The 15,812-nt window shown below is 36.1% G+C and overlaps 2 protein-coding genes across 3 annotated transcripts; both read right to left on the minus strand.

Moving 5' to 3' along the window:
- Positions 1–637: 637 nt before the first annotated feature.
- ptges3b (prostaglandin E synthase 3b (cytosolic)) lies at positions 638–8,094 on the minus strand. Of its 2 annotated transcripts, XM_026199330.1 has the most exons (8): positions 7,902–8,094; positions 5,776–5,889; positions 5,576–5,645; positions 5,370–5,468; positions 3,085–3,174; positions 2,919–2,975; positions 2,408–2,432; positions 638–1,515 (listed from the first exon to the last, which is right to left on the minus strand). In XM_026199330.1, coding segments are annotated over exons 1-8 (477 nt in total). In that variant the 5' UTR covers positions 7,904–8,094; the 3' UTR covers positions 638–1,495. The 2 variants fall into 2 exon arrangements, with proteins under 2 accessions (XP_026055115.1, XP_026055114.1); XM_026199329.1 differs by lacking the exon at positions 7,902–8,094 and having other exon boundaries at positions 5,776–5,903.
- Positions 8,095–10,966: 2,872 nt separating this feature from the next.
- On the minus strand, positions 10,967–14,494 carry LOC113041720 (secreted frizzled-related protein 5-like). Its single transcript, XM_026200376.1, has 4 exons — positions 13,865–14,494; positions 12,131–12,309; positions 11,934–12,023; positions 10,967–11,388 (listed from the first exon to the last, which is right to left on the minus strand). Exons 1-4 carry the CDS (start codon positions 14,158–14,160, stop codon positions 11,069–11,071), a joined length of 885 nt encoding a protein of 294 aa, XP_026056161.1. The 5' UTR covers positions 14,161–14,494; the 3' UTR covers positions 10,967–11,068.
- Between the last annotated feature and the right edge of the window lie 1,318 nt (positions 14,495–15,812).

Here is a 15,812-nt window from a genome sequence, read left to right on the forward strand (position 1 = left end):
TATTATTATTTACATCTAAAGTTGTGTTAAAGTAATATAATATAAAATAATATAATCTGTTAAAGTAATAATTTCACTGAAAATATACTCACTCTCAGGCCATCCAAGGTTTAAATGATTTTGTTTGTCCATGTGACCAGATTTGGAGAAATGTAGCTTTACAATCACTTGCTCATCAATGGAAGCTCAGCAGTGAATGGGTGCCGTCAGAATGATAATCATTTAAAACATCACGATAATCCACAACTGGACTCCGGTCCATCAACTATGGATTTGTTTATTACAAAGACACTTTTCACAGCACTGGAGTCCTGTTGTGATGTTTTTATCAGCTGTTTGGACTCTCATTCTGACGGCACCCATTCACTGTAGAGCATCCATTGGTGAGCAAGGGATGTAATGCTGCATTTGTCCAAATCTGTTCTGATGTAGAAACAAACTCATCTACATCTCAGACAGGTCACCTAAAATGTATCTTGTGTCATCATCTATTACCCTCAAAATAATTCAAACTTGTGTATATATATATATATATATATATTTTTTACCCTTTTAGATTGAAACTATACTAAATGCTGGCCATTTTTATTATTGGTTGAACAGTCAATTTAACTGTTCAGGACAGAAAATGAAAAGGTAAGCCTCGAGTAGTTTATTAGAAATATGTAGACAAAACCAAAAGCATTTTTTTCTTTCTTTTGAAAGCAGTGATAGGAGCCTAGCAATATGCACAAACATAGCCCTGACCAGCACCTAATTTTGATAGCGCAAACTTATTTGGTCTTTTTTAGATTTGATGGGAAACATACAATACCTTTCGGTTTCTCCATTTTTTTTACATTTGAAGACATCGAATATCATACTGCAGTCACAATATGCATGACATTAATGGTCCAATACCAAATACAGAGCTAATATAGACTTCAGAGAGAGTCAGAAAACATCTACATCCAACAAATCTGGTACCACCTCAAGAGACATGAAAAGAAATACTGTATATTAGGGCAGTGTGAACTTACAATTTCCAAAATCCATAATCATTTTTATGCTTTAACCACAAGATTTGCGAGACACAAACTCTCTCCACCTCTGCAACGTTTCACTTTAATTTCAATGCCTTACAATGAAAAAAAGTTACTTTCCATCTATTGCTTTTTGGTTGAAAAAAAATACGAATACAGTGCAGTTTTTCCAAACAGTTTAAGTATACATGTTTTTAGTACAGATTTAAAAAACAAAAAAAAAGCCAGGACTGGTCATAAGGAGAGGGACAACGAAGCTCTGTACAACAATATGCATATTATCTCCCAACAGAGGTTTATGACAAACTTCTGGAGTGCAGCCACTGAGACAGAGGTGATGCTCATGAACTCAATCATTGAATCCAGCTTTGCTCTCGTTCAGATCATGTAGTATTTAGGTGACGGCGTTCCTCATTTTATTATGTCATCCCCCTCTCCTCTCCTCCTCTGTCTGTCCACAGCGTGCCAGTCGCTTATTCCAGATCTGGCATTTCTGGAGAAAAACACAGACATGTTAAACTATAAAAACTTCTGTTGTTCCAGCTTATATAAAAGTTTCTTCAGTAAAACACAAATGGAGAAAATCTATTATGCACTGGTTGCTTTTCTTGCAGTTCCAATGAATGAAGACCAGAGGTTAAGCTTTCAATAGGGCTTTTGTTTCTTTTTGGAGTTCAGGACATAATACATAATTAATCAATTCACCTCTGTATTCAAATGGAAACAGTCATACAACTTCGGAAAATCAAGAAGGACAGTAAATCATTTTCAAAAAAATTTGTTTAGAGATAGTACAAAAACACTTAAAGGGACAGTGCACTCAAAAATGGAAATTCTCTCATAATTTATTCAACCTCACAGCCTTTCAAAACCATGAGGCTACATACACTTGTGTGTCCATCCATTGGAAGTCTAGGTAAACAATATTTAAACTTAAAAAAAAAAAAAAATACATAATGACATCGTAAAATTAATCTACAGCTCAAACATGCTTATTTATTTGACATGCATGAACCAGTGCGGTTTGTTCTCAAGCATCAAGCACAAATGAGTCTCTGTTTTACCATATTTCAAGTGCTCTTTGCATACGTGTTGATCAGTGTTTAGAAGTGAATGGATATATTCATATAAACTGGTTGTGTTTCTTTAAAAGACTTCAAACCCTTTGATTCATATGGACTGTTTTTTGTCTGCAAGTACTTTTTGGCTTGAAAATGTTGATTTCATTGACAACTGATTAAATGATTTCTAAGGATGGCCAAAAAAATATGAGAAAATATTAAAAGTAAAAGATTTTAAAGACATTTTTGGGTGGAACCATCCCTTTAAAACAGTAATGGTTTTAAGTGTACAAGCTAGAAAGAAAAAAAAAGAGGAAAACTTACTTTCATCATCACTATCAGCTGATTCCTGAAAAAAAAAAAAATCATTAAATAGCAGGAAAATGACGGCACATGTTTTAAGGCACTGGCCACTATAGTCAATTAGTGATGCAGTGTTGATTATCGAGATACTTTTTGTTTTAGTTTTAATATTTACTGCGCTTTGAAGAGGATCGTTTTAGAGATGCAGGTGTTTTAGCCTGATGTCAGCATTTTAGGCTGTCAGCGCTGTAAATACTTGTTCAGCTGAAACTTTTGTAATTTTAAACCTGTATAATTGATTGATTGATTTTTTTCCAGAAAATATGATATTCTAAAGAATGTTTTTGTCCATACAATGTTATTTTGGATAGTATGCACAAATAATAAAAAAGAATTACATATGAAAGTCTAAAGAAAAACATTGGACCACCTTAAGTTTTATTGTATGGAAGAAAAAAAAACATGCTGGGTTGGAATGACAAGATTTGGATGAACTATCCTATTAACTTTATAATACACATGAAAATCTTACATCATCTGCTCCATCTAGGTCAGGTAAATCATCTTCTCCTCCCATGTTGCCCATCATCTAAAACCAACAAAGCAAGTCAGTACATCACATTATCTACAGACGTATTCTTCACAAAACTCCCATTATAGGTGAATTATAGTCATTTTTTCAACTAAAAAGTACTAACCTCTGAAAAGCGGTCATAGTTGCCCAAATCTTCATCTGAATCATCCTCCCAGTCTTTCCAGTTGTTGAAGTCAACACTAAGCCAGTTGAGCTGTAGACAACATTTAAGTGAGGTAAACCAAATACACGTATATCAAGTTTGATCAGTCAACAATGAAAGTACAGATGCACTCACTGACTGATATGATGAGCTGATAGACACACTGCCAAACAACTAACGATGCCACAAACTACAAATAGCTTTACCATTTAATTTTAAAACCCAGAAAAATATGCAAACACGTGTGTTACTATTTGACTTGCTCAACGTGATTCTCTTCAGAAAGCTGGCTATGGGAGACAATTTCCAGTCAATTTAACTATAGCGCCTCTGGTGGCTGCACGGTACTAATATATATATATATACACACACACACACACACACACACACACACACACACAGGTGCTGGTCAAATAATTGATTTATCTCACTAATTACATTCAAAAAGTGAAACTTGTATATTATATTCATTCATTACACATGGACTGATATATTTAAAATGTTTATTTCTTTTAATATGATGTTTATAACTGACAACTAAGGAAAATCCTAAATTCAGTATCTCAGAAAATTAGAATATTGTGAAAAGGTTCAATTTTGAAGACACCTGGTGCCACACTCTAATCAGCTAATTAACTCAAAACACCTGCAAAGCCTTTAAATGGTCTCTCAGTCTAGTTCTGTAGGCTACACAATCATGGGGAAGACTGCTGACTTGACAGTTGTCCAAAAGACGATCATTGACACCTTGCACAAGGACGGCAAGACACAAAAGGTAATTGCAAAAAAAGGCTGGCTGTTCACAGAGCTCTGTGTCCAAGCACATTAATAGTGAGGCGAAGTGAAGGAAAAGATGTGGTAGAAAAAAAAAAAATGTACAAGCAATAGGGATAACCGCACCCTGGAGAGGACTGTGAAACAAAACCCATTCAAAAATGTGGGGGAGATTCAAAAAGGGTGGACTGCAGCTGGAGTCAGTGCTTCAAGAACCACTACACACAGACGTATGCAACAGACAGCGTCAGAAGCGTCTCGCTTCAAAAAGGACTGGACTGCTGCTGAGTGGTCCAAAGTTATGTTCTCTGATGAAAGTCAATTGCATTTCCTTTGGAAAATTAGGGTCCAAGAGTCTGGAGAAAGAGAGGAGAGGCACACAATCCATGTTTCTTGAGGTCCAGTGTGAAGTTTCCACAGTCAGTGATGGTTTGGGGTGCCATGTCATTTGCTGGATTTGGTTAACTGTGTTTTCTGAGGTCTAAGGTCAGTCAACACAACCGTATACCAGGAAGTTTTAAATGACTTCATGCTTCCTGCTGCTGACCAACTTTATGGAGATGCAGATTTCATTTTCCAACAGGACTTGGCACCTGCACACAGTGCAAAAGCTACCAGTACCTGGTTTAAGGACCATGGTATCCCTGTTCTTAGTTGGCCAGCTAACTCGCCTTACCTTAATCCCATAGAAAATCAATGGGACATTGTGAAGAGGAAGAAGGGATATGCCAGACCCAACAATGCAGAAGAGCTGAAGGCCGCTATCAGAGCAACCTGGGCTCTCATAACACCTGAGCAGTGCCACAGACTGATCGACTCCATGCCACACCGCATTGCTGCAGTAATTCTGGCAAAAGGAGCCCCTAAGTAAGTAATACTAAGTATTGAGTGTTGTACATACACTTTTAATTTTTATACTTTTTAGTTGGCCAAGATTTCTAAAATCCTTTCTTTGCACTGGTTTTAATTCATATTCTAATTTTCTGAGATAATAAATTTGGGATTTTCCTTAGTTGCAAGTTATAGTCATCAAAATATAAGAAATAAAGATTTGAAATATATCAGTCTGTGAGTAATGAATGAATATAATATAAGTTTCACTTTTTAAATGGAATTAGTGAAATAAGATATCTTATATCTGAGATATATATATATATATATATATATATATATATATATATATATATATATATATATATATATATATACACACACACACACACACACGTACATGTTTAGCAACAATGCATAACATTGCATGTGCATAGTTAGAAGCATTTGAATTAATATACTTATCTAGAGGCATATTTTTGGTGATAAAGAAAATACAAAGTAGAAGATAATTGTTAAAACCAACACTTTTAATGCAGTTTGTGCTCAAACTCTCAAGATATCTGACATAGTCCTTCATTAAATAATGACAGTGTTTATTATAAATACTACAGTGACAATAAATAAGGAACCAAACCTGCCTTTGCTTTGTCTTTTGTTAACCTGGGCCAGGATTTCCCAGACTCCGCTTTCTGTAAACAGCACAAGATCGACCGGTCTGTACGCCTGTGTTTGGACCCCTGAGAATAGAAAGAAAAACATTACATAAAATGTGCTCATCCTGAGGTGTGCATCCCTCGACGGGGGTCATCTGTAACGGGATCTCTCAACTGTGTGTGGGACTCACATCTTGATCGATGGATTCAAAGAGGTCAATTTCATTTGAGTACTTCATGTTATCTGTCCCGCTGAGACAGCTGAAGGAGAGCAGAGGACAGCATTAGGTGAGCCATGAAACACTCAGGACAGCACAGCACAGAATCAAAGACAATGACTATAAAAAAGCCTTTCGTGTTTTACATGATGATTAAAGTTACAGAAACATACCTGAAACCAAATTTGGACTTTTCAAAATTGACATTCACATCCTTGCTGTCCTCCACCAAGAACTCAATGAAGACACAGTCTCGTCTGTCGTACCACTTCGCAGTTGCTGGATGCCTGATCAGGGACATTTGTATTTGAATTAAAGCTATAATGTGGATGATATAATCACTTTAACACTGGTGAGAATATGATGATCAATCTATGTTGACCCATTAGCTGATGTTTGTTCATTTAAGGTTATATCTAGTCAACAGACAAACATGCTCTTTCCCCATTTACTGTTTTCCCATATATACAATATTGTGCTAATTTAAGTTGCCATTTTGTGCATCTCTTATTTGCGGTCACTACACTGTATAATATATTTGGAGATGGTCTGAACATTTGGGCTAAGAATTTTTTTTTGTATTATTATTATTATAGAAATTCAATTTTATTCAGCAATAACACATTAAATTTATCAAAAGTGGCAGCAAAGACATTTATAATGTTAAAAAGAGGGATTTATATTTCAAACTAATGCTGTGCTTTTGAACTTTCTATTTGAATCCTGAAGAAAAAAATATATATATCATGGTTTCCACTTTCCACAAAAAAAGTATACACACACACACATATATATTCTCATTGATTAATAAAGGTTTGTTGAGCAGTAAATCAGTATATTAGAATAATTTCTGAAGGATCATGTGACACTGAAGACTAAATAAGGAATAAATTACATTTAAAAAGTAGATAATAGTTCATTTCAAATTATAATAATATTCACAAATATCGTTTTTTTTCATGTTTTATCATCAAATAAATACATCCTTGCTGAAAGATTTACTGACTTGCAACAATTGATTTTTTTTTTTTAAGTGTGTTCTAGAAAGATAGCCTAAAATAACTGGGTAGACATTCTGTTGTGCAAAATATTGTTTTTAATTGTATTTTTGATCTAATAAATGTCTTAGAAATGGCTTTGGTGAGCATAAGAAACTCCTTTAAAAGCCATTACGGATAACAAATATTTTATTAATAGGCCTAATCTTTCCATTAATATGTTTCACGTGGTTTCCATTAATATTCTTGGTAAAATATGAATAATTAAAAACTGCACTTTCCACCTATCCCTCTAATATCAGCATAATTCAATAAAATCCTGAAGTCAGCCACTAATCTGAATATTGGGTGTCAAACACACAAATAATAAAGTGTGTAAAGCATCTGTGCGCCTCCACTTCACCCTCGGCCTCTGTTCCTGCTCCTTCAGTCCATGCTGTACTGACTGAATCAACATTTAACTCTGAAACCAGTAAACACTCAACAGTGGAGTTATAATGAATACACTGATTAAATACAACCCTCATAATAAATTAAATCCTCATACTGCCCATAGGACCAAATTAATTAACTGATGTGAAATACCTTCAGGGCACAAGCCTCTTTTTTTTTTTAAATCAAGATAATATGATCACATGACTTCTAGATATAATGATCTAAATCCTAGAAATCTCTGCCATTAAACAAAAATAGCACCTTTATTTGAAATCCCTCAGTTTTCTTCTTAAAGGGATGTGTGTTATAGTTGTAAGTTATTGACGGATTCATTCATTCTGGCCCTGAAGCACGTGCACGAGGCGCGCTCATTATCGTGATTAATTCCACTATAAAACAAACTGATAAACTCCGTCACATTAACAACGCTTTGAGCGAGTTTGTCGATATTAAAAAAACGTTTTTTTTTTACAAAGATTTGCGCGTTTATGAACCGATCTGAGTGGTAAAGAAGGTAAGCTAACATGCTAACACCGGTGAGCTGAGACAGGCTAACTGTAACGAGCTAACTTACTTTTACATTACACACATTTCAACAAATAACGTTAGCACGGATTTCTGAACGTAATGCTCTTAGATCTAGTGTTTAATAAATCTGCCGATATTTTCCCTCCGTGGCCGGATAGTTTAACGACTTACGTTGGGATTGGAGTGCATGAGTCGTGTAGAAGTAAACTTAGCTAATACTGGCTAGCGATAAGCTTCACAGTCTACACAGTTAAATACTAATTAAATACTGGTTTCAGTGGCGAGCTGCATTTCACATACATCAGAAGATATATTTTCCACATAAAGATTAGACTTACATGGCTCTGGCGGCTGTGTGTGAGTGTGATCGGGGTTTCTGGTATGTTCTCCCGGGGTTTGACTGTGTGCTGTTCTCTGACTGGAGCGGAGCCTGAAACCACGCCCCTCCCCTCGATTGACTGATGCTGGAGCGCAATAGGCGGAGCCTCAAGCCACGCCCCTCCCACCTCTGGACTTTTCTAGAGCTTCCGTTTGAACCCTTGATGCAAAATAATGCAAAATTTTCAATGTTACGACTTCACTTTACATACATTTTTTACACTTTGTATGTTTTGTTTGATACATTTTTATCACAAACAAAAGTTTAACTTGTCATAAAAAAAACATGAAGAATTCTGAAAACAAAAATATTAGATGTATTTATTTATGATGACGTTGGTGATTCTATTGAGGTTTAGCCTGTTTTTATACAGTCTATGGGTTTAGCTCGCTTTCTTCTACTTATCAGGGATTTGTGTATTTATAAATGTATTGTATTGAGAGAGAGTACAAAATATATGTGTGCGTACTGTGTATATTTATGATATATAAATTTAAGAAAAATATGTTGTTTATATATTTAAAATATTTATATATGATATAATTTGTGAATATAAATATATACAAGCAAATGTAAATATTTTCAAAGTATATGCTGGATGTGTGTCTTTGTATGTACATAATACATATAAACAGTACACACACATATATAATTGAAACAAAAAAAAACTCATGGGATTAATTACGATTAATCATTTGACAACACTAGTACATATATATATATATATATATATATATATATATATATATATATATATATATATATATATATATATATATATATATATATATTAACTATACTATACTCTCATCAGCATTTTAACAAAAAGTTAAAGTAAGTAATTATAAGTATTTATATATAATAAAAATGTCGCAAAATGTAGCGAGTTAAGCTGAAGCTAAGGTTATTTCAACAAAAAATAAATAACCTAACACAACCCGCCCAGCTTTTATTTTGAAATGACGCGGTATTTCTAGCTCAGCGTCTGTTCTGTTGCTTCGCGTTGTTTGCATAGACAGTAAAATAAACAGTAAAAGGTTGTTTGTAGAGCAAATAACAGAATAATATAACTTATGTTCTAATTTTCTTTCTTCGTTTATAAACGAATCGTGCGTTTTCTCCGCTTTCATTGGTATAATTTATATGTTATGTGTATAACAGGTCATATTTGATCGCCCACCAGTTTATACGAGCTAAATCTGAAATCATTCCTGCAAAAGTCTCTGTCATCACACACACATCCGGGGACCTGCACTTTTATTGATTGTCTGATAGATGTTTCTGATTCTGATTCCCCTTTCTATTTTAAAACATCTGCGAAAGCAGGCGTACCACTACGGGGTGTTTTTTTTCCTTATTTATTTATTTATTTACACTGTCTTAATTTTTTATAAAACATTCCCATATTTGTCTGTTAACAATTAAAATATTATCGCTACCATTTTGTTTACTTAAATGGGGAGTCATCTCATTTATCATCAGTAAAATATAAGGATCCGTCCTAGGTCCCCTTCTATTTTCAAAATACATGTTGCCCCTTGGTACTATTATTAGAAAACACGGAATTAGCTTCCACTGTTATGCTGATGATACTAAGCTATATATCTCAACGAGACCAGATGAAACTTCTAAATTATCTAAGCTAATTGAATTAGTTAAAATTTTAAAAGATTGGATGACCAATATTTTTCTCCAATTAAATTTGGATAAGACAGAGATATTAATTATTGGACCAAAAAACACTACACAGAATCTTGTAGATTACAATCTGCAACTAGAAGGATGTATTGTTACTTCCTCTACAGTCAGAAATCTGGGTGTTATATTAGACAGCAATTTGTCTTTTGAAAATCATATTTCCAATGTTACAAAAACTGCATTCTTCCATCTTAGAAACATTGCCAAGCTACGAAACATGTTATCTGTTTCTGATGCAGAAAAGCTAGTTCATGCATTCATGACCTCTAGACTGGACTATTGTAATGCACTTCTAGGTGGTTGTCCTGCTTCGTCAATAAACAAGCTACAGGTAGTCTAAAATGCAGCAGCTAGAGTCCTTACCAGGTCAAGAAAATATGATCATATTACTCCAATTTTACAGTCTCTGCACTGGCTACCTATTAAGTTCCGTATCAGTTACAAATTATCATTACTTACCTATAAGGCCCTAAATGGTTTAGCTCCAGCGTACCTAACTAGCCTTCTACCACACTACTACCCATCACGCACCCTAAGGTCACAAAACGCTGGACTTTTGTTCGTTCCTAGGATAGCAAAGTCCACTAAAGGAGGTAGAGCTTTTTCACATTTGGCTCCCAAACTCTGGAATAGCCTTCCTGATAATGTTTGGGGTTCAGACACACTCTCTCTGTTTAAATCTAGATTAAAAACGCATGTCTTTCGCCAAGCATTTTTTAATAATTTATCTTAAACTGTGATTATAGTTGTATCTGATCATATGTGCATTCTTATTCTTTAGCTTGGCTTAAAATAATTAATTTTACTTTGTTGGAACAGCAGCTATGCTAATGATGTCTCTATTTTTTTCTATGTTTTGCCACGGGATTTACACAAGCTCCAGTCTGGATCCAGAACACCTGAGACGAGATGATGCTGACCATCAGAGGACCTCAGATGATGCTAACCCTGAATCAACAACAGAACTAACAAATATTGCTACAAGTGTGACTGCATCATATAATAATTATTAATTATTAATAATATTAATAATGTTCATCATCTGGCTGACTACGACTTGTATACATTTTTCTACAAATCCTGTCATACGTGCACAAACGGACAGTCACCACTTATAAGCTATTACTAAATATTGTAGAAACATAATTTTCTGTAAAGTTGCTTTGTAACGATTTGTATTGTAAAAAGCGCTATACAAAAACTTGAATTGAACTGAATCTGTAGAGATTCATTTTTATATAACTCTGTGTTTTGAGTTCAAATCATTAATTACGGCTGTAAAAGTGACCCTGAAATTTATGACAGAAAATGGACACACAGACTCTCCTTTCAGAAAAAGCTTTAATATCTTAAGATTTAAAAATATAGTGCAAGGCTCTTCTATTATTTACATCATTATGAACACTCTGAGGTATGTTTTGTGAAACTCTACCCTCTGCACCGGTGGCTTTTCCACTTGCGTGCTGCTTGGTTGAGGTGCCGCTGGCGTTTCCCCCAGCTGAACGCCTTCGTGACCAGCAGTCTCTTGCCTGTCACGGTGCCTGTCAGCAGGAAGGTCCCCCCGTCGGGGTGATTGCGGGTCAGGTTGCCCACGCAGGTGGCGTCCCGCTCCAGCCACAGCGTCAGACGGCTCCTCATTTCTCCTCCCAGCAGCGGGCCGTGCTTTAGGACCTCCAGCCGAGAGCCCAGGGAGAACATCGTCAGGACAGAGCTACTGGAGTTCAGCTTGGATAGACGCACTTTCACCACTAGCAGAGAGAGAGAGAGAAAGACATGAGCAGGGAGATTCAGGAGTGAAGTGCCCCTATTATGGATTTCTGTAAATGACCTTTCATGCAGTGTGCAACACAGCTGTTAAGTGAGTGAAATCATTTTAAATCTGAAAGTGCACCCTGTGTAATGTTATTGACTTTCAAAGAAAGAGTCGACTGTGAGTCATTTTTAAAATGAATCCCAAGCTGTTTTGTAATAACATCAACATAAAAACATGAAAGCCCGCCCACTTGTTGGTATCCGCTCACAAACACTGCTTTATCAGGCATTACAGGCAAGATGACATTAAACTGAGAATAATTCACCAATAACCACAGATTAGCATCACTCAAAGGAAGGGTTTGGAAAAATGAATCATTGAGTGAATCATTTGGGAGTCATTGAGCAAGTAAGGTAAAAATAAATGCATATTATATGTTGACCTTGCATGCATTTCAGCCAGTTGTTGGAGACTCCCAAGTCTTTCATTACTCATAATAAGGATGGTTGATCTGAATGAGCAAAAAGTAGAGTTTCTTACCAAAGTCACTTTTGCAGAAGATGTCGAGCAGGTCTTTGGACGACGTGGCCTCCTCCAGCTCACAGTCTGTGCAGCTCGCACGCGGCACCACTAAAACCAACAACAAAAATCAGTTTGATGGAGAAAACCCTTATTGTTTCTGTCTGCATTCCTTTGAAAAAATATGCATGTGCAAAAAAAGAAAGATCTCCGTTTACCTCGGCTGTCAGTGCTGGTGCCGTTTTGCATATGCACAACTGAGGAAATGCACATCAGGTGATCTTTGGGAAACTGGTCGCACTGTAGTATTCTAGGCCAGGGGTAACCGTAGCAGTTCATGATGGGGGCGCAGCTGTCCCGTACCGACACACACAGACTCCTGCATGGAGAAATGATCCTGACAAACCAGAGGCAAAGCAATGAGAGAAACTTTACAATAGCTCTGTTATGATTTGATGCAGAAAAGTATCATAAAGATGAGAGGTTGCTAAGCCCACAGCATGACAAATATATTCACTGCTGGCAAATTTCAAATTAACGCTGATAATTGTTTTATAGCACATGAAAACAGCAGAGAAGTGCTTGCTTAGCACAGTGGAGTGCATTGTTTTGTTAACTCTATTATTTATTATTAGGTTTATTATTTTTTTGCATGGGATGCGGTAACACACAGCCCTCTCACAGTACATTGCTGTAGGCTACACATCTATTGCTTTTACTACTCAGAAATATTCACGCAATCATGCAGCACATATCAGATGATCTATATATAACTGAACCGTGCTCTACTCTTGCCCATCTCTTCTAACCATGCCAGTGACTGCTAAACGAACGATCACACTAGTCAAATGAACCAGACTTTGGGGTCTAATATTGCCTAGTGTGAGCAAATCCTAATTATTCTAACGCATCCCGCACACACGAGTCTCTACCCCCCCATCAAGTGTTGTCCCGCGCCACTCTCTGCTGCGATGGGTCCTGTGATTGTGCAGGTCTCTAATAAGAAGGTGCCTGTTATAATGTTATGATCGAGGCTCTGGACTCTGAGCATATTGTTTTTCTATAATATAAAATAATTAATGTCCTGGCACATTTCATTTAATTACATTAATATTATAAGTTAAGATTTAGAATTAATATTTTAACTGCTACTATGTAAAATAAATACTGCTGTAAAAAAAAAAATTCTAAATTGAGATTTATACATAATCTGAAAGCTGAATAAATAAGCTTTGCTTTGATGTTTGGTTTATTAGGATCTGAAAATATTTGACCGAGATACAAAACAAAAATTTTCAAGATTTGTTGATAATAAAGCATAATAGAGTGATTTATAAGCTATTTTTTGTAGGACAGTCATTTTTGACCAGAAACTCAAGTGTGATGAGATGTGTGAATAATAATTATATTTAATTATAAATTATAATTTTTATTGGATGTATATATTTTTATCCATTAATTCTTTCTTTTTCGAAGTTATTATCATTTGTGAACCAAGTCAGTAAGTTTTAGTCCAATACAATAACATTAACTACCAACTAGAAAAATAAATGTATCCATGGGTCACAATGACCACAACAAGATGATTAATCATTTAAAAACACATCCTTGCTTAAGCAAGGGTATTGTCTTTCTTTATATTGTCATTTCATTGCAGACGATTTTCACTTCCACTTAACATACTCATTAGTACATTTACATGATAATGGCATCATTTAACTGATTTAAATGCTATGTGATGCTAAACACAAGCCACAATGGAAACAATATTCTAAATGTGTGTGTGTGTGTGTGTGTGTGTGTGTGTGTGTGTGTGTGTGTGTGTGTATGTATATACACAGATGTTAGTATATATATATATATATATATATATATATATGTTTGTATCATTTAGTGTTTTGCATCATGGTTCTGGCAATCATTGAGAATGGTCTGTTATAGGTGAGTCTTACCTCTCAAGGCACACAGGGGCGAAGAGCGAGCACAGGAAGATTCGGGCGTGTGGGTGGCACTCTCGGGCGAGGAGCGGCAGCCAGCTGCTGCTCTGCTGCACCGCTTCAGCTGGAGACTCATGTCCCAGCAAGTTGGGCATCCGCATGCTGTTGTAGCCCAGACCCTGGCACAGGGCCATGTTGCTTGGGATGGGCACACAACGAGAGGATCCCTGGTGTTCCCAGAGTCCAGTGGGCACTGCACTGATGCCAGGAACAAGCAGGAGCAGCAGTAGAGCAGACGCTGTCAGCATCATAGTCCAGAGAGCGTCAGAGAGCTGGAGACTCAGTGTAAGGTAGTGTCAGAGTCAATCAGTAATAGGTGTATTTATACACCACTGCCTGAGGCCCATCTGGGAGAGGGCGGGACTTTGCAGGACGTGAGAGTGGATTGGTTAGGGAGGGTGTGTATGTGTGACTGTGTGAGGTGCTGATTCTTCCGTTTCTCTGCTGGAGATGATCAACATTGAGCTCCACTGTATCACACACTTCCTTTTCCTCTCTTCTTTCCTGAGGAGTGACAATATAACACAACAGATTACTCAGAGAAGCTGAACACACACACGCACTTGATATAGATAGATAGATAGATAGATAGATAGATAGATAGATAGATAGATAGATAGATAGATAGATAGATAGATAGATAGATAGATAGATAGATAGATAGATAGATAGATAGATAGATAGATGGATGGATGGATGGATGGATGGATGGATGGATGGATGGATGGATGGATGGATGGATGGATGGATGGATGGATGGATGGATGGATGGATGGATGGATGGATGGATGGATGGAAAGGTGGATGTTAGTCAAATGTTTGTTAAATAGATGGATGGATGGGTAGATAGACATTAGTTAAATAGATGGATGATAGATAGATAGATAGATAGATGGATGATAGTTAAATAGATTTATGGATGGATGGATGTTAGTTAAATAGATTTATGGATGGATGTTAGATGGATGGATGGATGGATGTTAGTCAAATAGATGGATGTATAGGTGGATGTTTGTTGAATAGATGGATGGATAGACATTAGTTAAATAGATGGATGTATGATATATAGATGGATGTTAGTTAAATAGATTTATGGATGGATGTTAGTTAAATGGATGGATGTATAGGTGGATGTTTGTTGAATAGATGGATGGATAGACATTAGTTAAATAGATGGATGTATGATATATAGATGGATGTTAGTTAAATAGATTTATGGATGGATGTTAGTTAAATGGATGGATGGATGGATGGATGGATGGATGTTAGTTAAATGGATGGATGGATGGAAAGGTGGATGTTAGTCAAATAGATGGATGTATAGGTGGATGTTTGTTAAATAGATGGATGGATGATGGATGGATGGATAGGTGGATGTTAGTTAAATAGATGGATAGACATTAGTTAAATAGATGGATGGATGATAGATAGATGGATGCTAGTTAAATAGATTTATTGATGGATGGATGGATGTTAGTTAAATAGATGGATGGATGGATGGATTTTAAATAGATGGATGGATGGATAGATAGATGGATGTTAGTTAAATGGATGGATGATGTTAGTTAAATGGATGGATGGATTGATGGATGTTAGTTAAATGGATGTATGGATGGATGGATAGGTGGATATTAGTTAAATATATGGATGGATGTTAGTTAAATGGAGGGATGGATGTTAGTTGGAGGGATGGATGGATAGGATGTTAGTTAAATGGTTGGATGGATGTTAGTTGGAGGGATGGATGGATAGGTGGATGTTAGTTAAATGGATGGATGTTAGTTGGAGGGATGGATAGGTGGATGTTAGTTAAATGGTTGGATGGATGTTAGTTGGAGGGATGGATGGATAGGTGGTTGTTAGTTGAATATATGGATGGATGTTAGTTAAATAGAAGGATGGG

Source organism: Carassius auratus, chromosome 23, assembly GCF_003368295.1.
Source record: "Carassius auratus strain Wakin chromosome 23, ASM336829v1, whole genome shotgun sequence".
In the NCBI taxonomy this organism is placed as follows: Eukaryota; Metazoa; Chordata; class Actinopteri; order Cypriniformes; family Cyprinidae; genus Carassius; species Carassius auratus.

What these genes read in the sequence shown, in the direction of transcription:
- ptges3b (XM_026199329.1), bottom strand. Translation starts at nt 5,903, where the DNA reads ATGTCCCTGATCAGGCATCCAGCAACTGCGAAGTGGTACGACAGACGA. An exon ending in TAACAAAAGACAAAGCAAAG is followed by an intron (nt 3,175 to 5,369) that starts GCAGGTTTGGTT and finishes TGTTGTCTACAG; the next exon opens with CTCAACTGGCTTAGTGTTGA. An exon ending in ACTATGACCGCTTTTCAGAG is followed by an intron (nt 2,976 to 3,084) that starts GTTAGTACTTTT and finishes TGTTGGTTTTAG; the next exon opens with ATGATGGGCAACATGGGAGG.
- LOC113041720 (XM_026200376.1), bottom strand. Translation starts at nt 14,160, where the DNA reads ATGATGCTGACAGCGTCTGCTCTACTGCTGCTCCTGCTTGTTCCTGGC. An exon ending in GCCCCTGTGTGCCTTGAGAG is followed by an intron (nt 12,310 to 13,864) that starts GTAAGACTCACC and finishes CTGGTTTGTCAG; the next exon opens with GATCATTTCTCCATGCAGGA. An exon ending in CTTCTGCAAAAGTGACTTTG is followed by an intron (nt 11,389 to 11,933) that starts GTAAGAAACTCT and finishes TCTCTCTGCTAG; the next exon opens with TGGTGAAAGTGCGTCTATCC.